At 29.7% G+C, this 9,649-nt stretch overlaps 3 protein-coding genes across 3 annotated transcripts in view; 2 read left to right on the top strand and 1 right to left on the bottom strand.

Moving 5' to 3' along the window:
* LOC106106856 (diacylglycerol kinase epsilon) overlaps positions 1-2,349 on the top strand; it is a 6,106-nt gene extending 3,757 nt beyond the window's left edge. The window contains exons 8-11 of the mRNA XM_013287515.1: positions 3-74; positions 749-804; positions 890-979; positions 1,574-2,349. Of these exons, the coding sequence (XP_013142969.1) occupies positions 3-74; positions 749-804; positions 890-979; positions 1,574-1,708 (353 nt within the window). The 3' untranslated portion in view covers positions 1,709-2,349. The remainder of the gene's footprint in view (positions 1-2; positions 75-748; positions 805-889; positions 980-1,573) is intronic.
* A 1,321-nt stretch (positions 2,350-3,670) lies between these two features.
* LOC106107388 (mitochondrial dicarboxylate carrier) lies at positions 3,671-8,191 on the bottom strand. The gene is made up of 6 exons (XM_013288229.1): positions 7,973-8,191; positions 6,984-7,159; positions 6,521-6,633; positions 6,052-6,191; positions 5,442-5,649; positions 3,671-5,097 (listed from the first exon to the last, which is right to left on the bottom strand). Exons 2-6 carry the CDS (start codon positions 7,153-7,155, stop codon positions 4,852-4,854), a joined length of 879 nt encoding a protein of 292 aa, XP_013143683.1. The 5' UTR covers positions 7,156-7,159; positions 7,973-8,191; the 3' UTR covers positions 3,671-4,851.
* On the top strand, positions 7,811-9,056 carry LOC106107389. Its single transcript, XM_013288230.1, has 2 exons — positions 7,811-7,964; positions 8,260-9,056. Exon 2 carries the CDS (start codon positions 8,261-8,263, stop codon positions 9,002-9,004), a length of 744 nt encoding a protein of 247 aa, XP_013143684.1. The 5' UTR covers positions 7,811-7,964; position 8,260; the 3' UTR covers positions 9,005-9,056.
* Positions 9,057-9,649: the final 593 nt, after the last annotated feature.

Here is a 9,649-nt window from a genome sequence, read left to right as displayed (position 1 = left end):
GCTGCCGCTGCCGCCGCTGCAGGCGCTCGTCGCACTCAACATACCCTCCTGGGGCGCGGGCGTGCATCTATGGAGTAAGTACCCTTAAACGGTCACTTGCTAGGAATAAGGTGGTGTTAGGCACAGTGGGCTGAAATCTCAGTTTACATAGACATTTTTATATGATGGTGTTGCCTTCATTACCCAATAGACTATTTTGAAGTATCGTTTTCTCCTTTAGTCTATGTTCAATTTACTACAATTTACTACCCGTTTAAATTTATGGCATTTAAAAAGAAAAAAATTAAGGGTTAAATGCACGATTTTTTCTTTTTACGTTCCTGTTACGTATAAATCATAATGTCTGTAAACCGAGAATTTAGCCCGCTGTACCTGCCTGTCTATGTAAATGTAACATACGATATTCAAAACATCATATAAAAATGTCTGTGTGAATCGTGATTAACCCACTGTGCCTCGCTCCGCTAGTCGTATATTTCGCAGTTCCATTTGATTGACAATTTTAGATGAGAACTGATATGCTAACTGTGCATGTGTAAGCAAAATTTTTAACTGTCAGTTGAACTGTTCAATTATGGTTTTGTATACACATGTACAGTGTTAACTGAACTCTTCCTTGCTTAGTTAGAAACTGTCAGCATAAACCTTCTATGGTAAAATTCGGTAGGTGATTAAAATATGAATATTAATATTATACTAATCTTTAGTATTTTTTAATTTCTTTAAATATGTTTGTCTTATTTCCTAGATATGGGTAATGAGGGAGAGATGCCTGAGCAAAGCGTGAGTGATGGAAAACTAGAGGTAAATTTCATTTATATACAATATACATGTTTTATCGATTATTTCATGTCTTTTGTACCAAATTTAAAATGGCTAATGTCTTTAGGTGGTTGGTATTTCATCGTCGTTTCATATCGCGAGGCTGCAGGTGGGACTTGCGGAGCCCTACCGCTTCACACAAACATCACGGCTTAAGGTAATATTAATATTAATTGTTTTTCTTTGAAAAATATAATTTGCGTAGTATAATAAAATTATATGTTCTCATGTGACTTTATCTGCATATTATAAAAAAAATATTGTAGAACTCGCTTTTGCAGATGTGAAAATTTAATTAAAAAAATTACAACGTAGAAAGCCATTAACTAACAATTATCTTTAATATTGCAATCTTGCTTCTCAACTGCTATTGGCTTGTAGATTTTGTCCCTTTAAATTTTCAATGTCGGTTTTTTCCTCTCTCTAAATTAAATAGTGTTAAAAGATATAGATAGCCTATAGTGTGTGATAAATTTAAGGATTTTTTATTATAAAATGAATTATTCTAAAATATACTGAGGACAACCACATCCTATATAACAAAGAAGTGTTTTATTATTTTGCTAATATTATAAACTAACTTTTGCAAGTCACATCCGCGTGAAATTAAAAAAAAAAGTCGTACTAAAACGTAAAAGTTTGAATGGATGGATGTTAAGAGTTTCTAGCGAAATCACCTGAACACATAGGATACTTACTTTTTTTATTCCACCAAACAATCTGGTATTCATTTGCATTGTAATATTTCCAGATCGAGTTATCAGGTTCCTGCGCGATGCAGGTGGACGGCGAGCCGTGGATGCAGTCCGCGGCCACCATCACTATAGAGCCCGACGGCCAGTGCTGCATGCTGCGCGCGCCGCACCACTACGCAGACACTGCCTAATGTACCAACTCTACCGTAAGTACACAAACATTGATCTCTATAAATGGATTGGACAATTGTGTCTATTTGATTTTCATTTTGTTGAATTTTAGAACTAATAATAGATACTGGACTGTTTATAACAATCAAAACATTTACTTGGATGAAAGCAAATGATGTCATTTCCAAATAATTACCTGTCTATTTATACATGTGTAACTCGGCCCTGAACTGTCAAAAATCAGCTTCATACATATGTAAATCGGCTCTGAACTTTCAAAAATCGGCTTTATACATGTGTAAATCAGCTCTGAACTGTCAAAAATCAGCTTTATACATTTGTAAATCAGCTCTGAACTGTCAAAAATCAGCTTTATACATTTGTAAATGAGCTCTGAACTGTCAAAAATCAGCTTTATACATTTGTAAATGAGCTCTGAACTGTCAAAAATCAGCTTTATACATTTGTAAATCAGCTCTGAACTGACAAAAATCGGCTTCATACATTTGTAAATCAGCTCAGAGAGCCAACTGTCAAAAGTCAGCTCATAAAGTCTTGAAACATTGAGCGGCTCTACAAAATTAGCAGCTCACAGCTATGTACTATTGGAGCTGAGCTTGGAACTGTAAAATAGTAAATAATACTATATGTGTATAAATTGAGCTAATCAGTGAGCAGATATACTGATCTGCTCACTCATCTGATTCAATCACGTGAACCGTGAGCCGATCTGCTATCAATTTTGTTTGAACTACTCAAAGCTTTTTGTAAATCACCTTACATTATCACACGACATATTACCTGATTGATTGGTTGAAAATACCTTTTGTTTATTCCTATGTGAATATAATAATTTTGCTTATATAGTTTTTATAAGTGCCTGTTTTCACTAAGGGACTAAAGTCCCGCGGTATAGTGGAAATAGATGCTAATTACTATTTCCATGTTGTAAAAGAAACGTTACTCGGATTCCTTTTAAAATCTAAGAAGGCATTCTGTTTTATTATACTTTAATTGTAAATACTTTGCATTTTATTATGTGCTGTTATTTATGATAATGTTAACTCATTAATAAAATACTCTCATTGTTAATAATCTTTTAGGATTATTGTTACTTTTTTAATAATCTCTTATTGACTTGGCTACATTTTATTTATGTATAATTTAACATTGTTTGTCAATTTTATAAAACCATTGCATTTTTCTACTTTGCAAGAGCAAAAATGTACAATAAAGTATGTTCCTAAAATATTATGTATAAAGGTCAGTTATATTTGACATTGTAAAGTTTTCGTTAAATTGTGAACTGTTACATTTCCGAAATATATTTCACAGTATTAAGAGCATTTGTAAATGTTATATGTATTTAAATTCTTGTTGTAAATTTCTTCTGTTTGTTGTTCACTTTATTTGGTATTTAAAAATATAGATGTACATTAAACAACATGCCAAAGATAATTTTAACTCTCGATATTTGTAAATAAATATATTAAAACTGAAATAATCGCCTTTTTAATTATCCCAGTAATGTATCAGGACTCGATAAATGAAAAACAACATATTTTGATAACATTTTAATAAACAACCACTAATAAATTGGAAATCTGCAATTTACATATATTGTAAACCTTGGGTATATTTTAACTAGAAAAAAAATTAACATTTTTTTTATTTGTATACAATTTCTATTATTTTTATAATATGAATAACAGTTAACTAGATAACAAGTTTTGTATATGAATTACAAAAAAAAATTGGAAGATGTACATTGTTTTATATAAGATATAGAAATATCTGATATTTTACGTTGTAGGAATGCGAAGATTTATAACATTTGATTTTCTACATTTCATTTCGAATTCACGTATTTTTGTTGGTATTTTTATCTATTACATTTAATTTCATTCATTCATAAAAAATATTTCTAAAATATTGGCCCTATATTTGAATTTCTTGTCAAAAATAAAGTTTTTTTTGTTAAAAAATACATTCAAATGCACTAACATCATTATAAAAAAATAATTAGAAACATTTAGATATTGTCCATATTAATGTCGGAATGTAAAATAAATTTAAAATAAAAAAGAATATATAAAAAAGATACATTTTTCCACAGACCTATAAAAGGAATCATACCATTATTTAGATGGTTTTTTAACACATTTAATTAAATTTTGGCACTTTGAAATCAAATAATGGTCGATTCAAATGATAAATTAAATCATTTGGCTAGTATATCGGCAAAGAAATAAGAATAAAAGAATATAACAAAGAAATAACATCTCAATTTTTACTACGACTAAAAAACATTACTTTCAATGAAAAATAACAAAAAAATTAAACCAATTAAAAACGAATCACTTCAACATGCAGATAATATAAATTAATCTTTTATGGGCTTTCTATCACAATAAAATTGCTACATCCAAAAAAGTAAGAATTTAAATCCTTTTGCAACTATGTTTAAACAAAATAACCAAAAAAAGTATAAAACGCTAACCATTAAATATTTTTTAATCCTTTGAATGTTTTTAGTCGATCTTTCGATTATCAATTGTAAAAAAATAAATAAAAAAAAACACGTACATACATACAAAAAAAAATAACTTAAATAATATGTTATGGGTAACTTTTAGTTATGATTCTTATTAATTAATTCTCTTTGAGAATAAAATTATAATTAACACAGATTTTAGGCCAGTATATCAAACAAAGCAACCTATTTTAAAATCTCACAAATTTAAAAAACATGTGATCACTCTAATACAAAAAAATTGAATCACATATGTTCTACAAAAAATGCAAAGCTTAATGGAATAAAAAAAAATCGCAAAGCATCTACTTTATATAAAGTTTTCAGACTATGATTAACCATAAACTACTACAAACATTCCACAACATTAAAAACTTAGTACCCTTTGAAATATTTGGACATATTGATCTACTCCTATGAAAAAATCTTGTAAATTTTATATTACTTAAAAACGATTAAACATGTCTAAATTGTTATTAATATTTTGAACACTTTAATATGTATATAAGTGAACTACACTACTTGAGATTAACATTTTATAGTTTAAAAAAATGTATAAAAAAAAAACAGTCCAAACCTACATCTATTTCAACAAACAGGTATATCAAATTATTAATGGTCTATTATATTTCAGAAAGTTTGCACTTTGATTGTACCAAAATTAATTCTAAGTTGCTCTAGGAACACGAAAGTGAGTACCGTATGAGGTGCAAGTCTAGCGAAGGCTGGAATGTATCCTTTGAAGAAAGCTAACGGTCCTTCTTTAGCTGTACCCATAACTAGAGTTAATATACTCTTCACTTCTCCAGGTTTAGCATTCATTGCTCTTGTTTTTAATACATCTACTGGCTGCGTCAAAGTGGTTGCAATACCACCCTGAAAAAAATATAAATATATAATCTGTACACAACTAAGATAATGTTGACATTGAAGAGGTGCAAATAAAAAATAATTTTCACAAATAAAGTACCACACTTTGAGAAAAAATTAATTTGTGATTAAACTATCCACATCCTACTGTCAACCACAACTCCTTGGTCCTTTGAGCCAGATCCAAAATAAATAAAAAAATACTTTAGTAGTTTATTGTAAGTGATTTTAAAAATAATAGTCAAACAACAAAACCATGAATATTTTAAAGCATTCCAAGTATGATTGTTTTAAATTATTATTTTTCCTTAAAACACAGGAAACAGTAACTTAGACAATAAGGTACTCACAGCTAACAAACTCGACATAACATGTGTAAACACATTATCTTCTAGGTACTTTGTTGCTAGCAGAAGTTCCTTGATCTTGTCATAGAAGGATAGCTGACCGATGGTCATGAGAACTGCACGGCTGCACGTCATAGAGGCACCTGCCCATAGACGGAGCACTCCCTCCTCTGTGGCTACCTTCCATAGACCATGGATTGCATTCTTGTAGCTACAAACATATTCATGTCTTATCACCTTTTTTACAGAATGGATAAATTTTAATACAAGAAAGGATCAAGGGTCAAGTAGAACAATTTACATCTCATACTATATCTTGTTATGTAATCTAATATTTTTTAAATATGCTTTTAAGTATAACATGATGGTATATATAATTATAGATATCAGGCATCTTATCTAATGTACTCGAGATAACTTAATAATGATTGGTTCAGATGATGAAATTGATGGTTGATGTTGTGATAAAAATTCTCTCAACAATTGATATACAGTTAAGATATGAGAGATGATATCATGTGACATTTATTTAACATCATAAACTCTGGGGGATAATAGATATATTGCAATATAGATAAAAAAAAATGCAAAGTGGTAATAACATATAACTTACTTTCTCCTCTGTTCTGGTGGGAGTTTGACATCATTCTGCATCCGCACATTGACTAAATCTGCTGGGTTTCCAACAAAGCCTCCAGCGAACCCACCAAGACCTGCCAGGAATGCTGACATGAAAAATGATATTGGTTGACCCTAAAAAGAAGAGTAAAAAGAAGAATAAGCAAAAGTATTTTTTATTTTCTAATTTTTCAGTTTCTAATCAAATTTAGAACTTAATTTTGGAATTAGTTTAATTGTACTTATCTGGAAAATCCACAATTAAATTAAAAATTTGGTCATGAATGTGTTGAGTCTTATTTAAAACATAAACAAATATTTTTATGTAAGTTAGTACTTCCAAATCATATTACAAAATTGTTTTGTATGCCCAAGATAAAAGGACCTAGTTTAATATACCAATATTGATGTTTATACACTTATTAAAGGCATGTCTTTTAAACTAATAAATGATCAAAACTTACATTCTTTGGAGCTAGATGCTGTTTAGCCATCTCATAAATACCAAATCTAGCAGTTGAATAAGTGAGTTGCCTCAGAAGTGAAGCTGATATACCATTATACAGGCCCATTACTCCTACAAAATAACAAATTAATGTTTATTAAACAATTATCATCAGCTCACTATACATCCCCACTGAGGGGCTTGAAGGATACCCTAATTTGGGGTGTCTCAGTCATCTGAGTCAACCACCCTAGCCAACTGTAGGTTGGTTAACTTCACACTTCATTGAATTTCTTCACCAATGTACAGATTGCATCATAATGTCTTTCTTCACCATAAAAACTTCGGGTAAATGATGTTCATATGAAATTCTAACTTAACATTGGTACATTTGACCCAGGACCAATAGATTACATGTTTAGTGCTAAGATTGAGACGCTCTTAAAACAACAATAACTAACATAAAAAAATGTTTAACATACCTTGATTCTTTAAAACGATTCCAGTAAGCTTCAACATTGAGATGTTTTTTCCTTTTTGTGTTTGCATTTGAACTTTTAATAGATCTAATGGATGTGTCACGCATGCTGCTCCAGCTGAGGCCAAACCCCCGAAGTACCATTGTGAAACTCTAATTTCTGTTACTTTACTCATATTACTGGAATAATTTCACAAATTGTGGACATATATCTTTAACCTATCTGTCGACATTAATTGTACAACTACTATTATCTTAATATACTAGTACGTTCACAGCAAATATTCTATACAAGTGCGTTATTTAAATTATATTTAAACGCAAATTGTTAACATATCAATTTTTAATTTTCCCATTATCAGATCTTAAGCGTGTCCGTTCCGTGATAACGCTATTTCAATTTCATTTGGCATTTTGTCAAATCAAATGTCATTTGTCAATAGGGTAATAGATTAAATAACTAGTTAACATTATTCAACAATTGTCGGTTTTTTTTGTTTAATAATCGGCCATGTTAATTAGTTTAATAGGAAAGAAGTGTTTACTGTATGTTCGAAAAAAAAAATCATGATTTAAAAACAGTTACTTTCCGTTTACTCCCGATTTTAAAATGCGATTTAATCAGGCGTCGACGATGTCTCTTTATTAAAGTTTTTATTTACATTATTGTAATCATTTTAAAGAATTTCCTTTAAATTAATCGAGTGTTTAAAGATAAAAAAAAATAACTTTAATCACATCTGTCATTTGTATAAACTGCCATTTGATTTGATTTGATAAAAAAAGAAATTGATAACAAACGTCATCCGTCATTAAACGTCAAAAGTAAAATTTAACTTTGGAGGACGTTCATTTGTTTTGATTAATTAATCTTTCTGTAATAAAAAAATAATTACATAATTGCTGTAATACAGTTATTGCTTATCAAATATACACTTTTCTATCAATCAAACAATATTTGGATAAGAGATATCTGTTAAGTAAGGTACTTACCCGTTTAGGTTATTATTATTTTTTGTATTAAATTCACTGAATTTTTATTTACATGTGAGTGGTCTTAATTATACCGCTTTGGAGTTATGACTGACTGTCTATTGGGTTATGTAATATTAGACCGGAGTTTTAACCTTGCAAGTAACACGGGCGCTGAGGACGCGAGCTAGTAATCACTCTCCCATGTGTAATGAGTTGCAAACTATATTTTATAGTGTTTCTTGATATGTCAAGTCATAATTTTCTCTGCACGTTTGATGATAAAATTTTTGAATATTCATTTTCAGCATGGCAACAGACGTTATTTCGGCGTTGGACCTGGATAAGGAAAATACTCAATGTAGAGTGTTAGTGGTTAAGGAAATCAATAATTGTAGTAGTTCCTTTATAACCAGTTGTGTTTTTGGACATTTGATAAAAAAGAAAAGTGCAGTACTTATTATATCTACTCACAATTCTTTAAAACACTTTCAGAATGTTGGTTTGAAAATGAATTACAATCTAAATAGATGTATAGACGATGGGTTCATAAATTTCTATAATTTGGGTGATGAATATGTCATTAAAATGCTGAACAATGAACATTTGTCTCCGGAGAATGTTTTTCAAAATATTCAAGATAAATTTGAATATATGAGGACTAAATATGATGTTGTTAATGTTATATTTGATGGGGTATCACATTTGTTAGATATGCATTACAGTCTTAAAGAAGTTAATCAAATTTGTTCGAAAGTTATTGAATTAATTACAGAGTATAATTCATTATTTATTTGTCACTGTAATGTAGCCATTGAACATGATCTGACATATGTTTTAGCTAATCTTCTTTCACATAAAGCATTTACGGTGGTAGAAGTAGAGAATCTTGCATCAGGATGGAGTAGCGATGTGTCAGGCCATTTGACAATTAAACATCCTGGTAAAAAATTTGATAATGAACATATGAATATGTTGGATATAAAACCAACCCAATATCTGTTTAAATTATTTGACAGAGGTGTAAAACTTCTTGCACCTGGTACTGTATAAAAATTTAAAGATATTGTAAATTAGAACAAATGTATGTATGGAAGTGAATAAATGTAAATAACTATAATAAATAAAAAGTAAGTTTTACAAAAAATACATATTTTTTATTAAATTGTATAAATTTTTAAAAAAAACTCTGTTAAAAGTACTTTGTTTTATTTTACTACATATTTTAAAGTACATAATGAAAGGCTCCAAAGAAAACAGTAATTCAGTTCTACTTCATACATGAAGAAAAAAATGCTGCATTTTAGCCATCTTTTTTAGTACTGAGAATTTGAAAAAGTAACACAAGTAAAGGATCAACGCAGCATAGAACTAACTACGCCAGAATCGGAAGTAGCTTAACTAACTTAACTGCTAACATAATATTGGATTTTTATCTGTAAACAATAAATAAATAAAAAACGACTGTTGAACTATTGTTATTAACTATGTGGTTCCAATATACATCAAAGCATTTTTAAATTAAAACAAAATTTAACTAAAAACGTTTAGTATTAAGTTAAATAATTTACGTTTAAGTGAAATATCTAATTCCCCAAAAAGGTTAACTTAAGTCGCATGAAAAATTCATTTGTGGTCATTAGCTGTTGCTAGGCGACCGGCCTGGCGAAGGTTAAGTTTGGATCAACTCGCAGTCCA

This window comes from Papilio polytes, unplaced genomic scaffold (genome assembly GCF_000836215.1).
Source record: "Papilio polytes unplaced genomic scaffold, Ppol_1.0 DF822067.1, whole genome shotgun sequence".
Taxonomy (NCBI): Eukaryota; Metazoa; Arthropoda; class Insecta; order Lepidoptera; family Papilionidae; genus Papilio; species Papilio polytes.
This window is presented reverse-complemented; position numbering and strand designations above follow the sequence as displayed.

What these genes read in the sequence shown, in the direction of transcription:
- LOC106107388 (XM_013288229.1), bottom strand. Translation starts at nt 7,155, where the DNA reads ATGAGTAAAGTAACAGAAATTAGAGTTTCACAATGGTACTTCGGGGGT. An exon ending in AGCATCTAGCTCCAAAGAAT is followed by an intron (nt 6,192 to 6,520) that starts GTAAGTTTTGAT and finishes TCTTCTTTTTAG; the next exon opens with GGTCAACCAATATCATTTTT. An exon ending in TTATGTCGAGTTTGTTAGCT is followed by an intron (nt 5,098 to 5,441) that starts GTGAGTACCTTA and finishes TATTTTTTTCAG; the next exon opens with GGTGGTATTGCAACCACTTT.
- LOC106107389 (XM_013288230.1), top strand. Translation starts at nt 8,261, where the DNA reads ATGGCAACAGACGTTATTTCGGCGTTGGACCTGGATAAGGAAAATACT.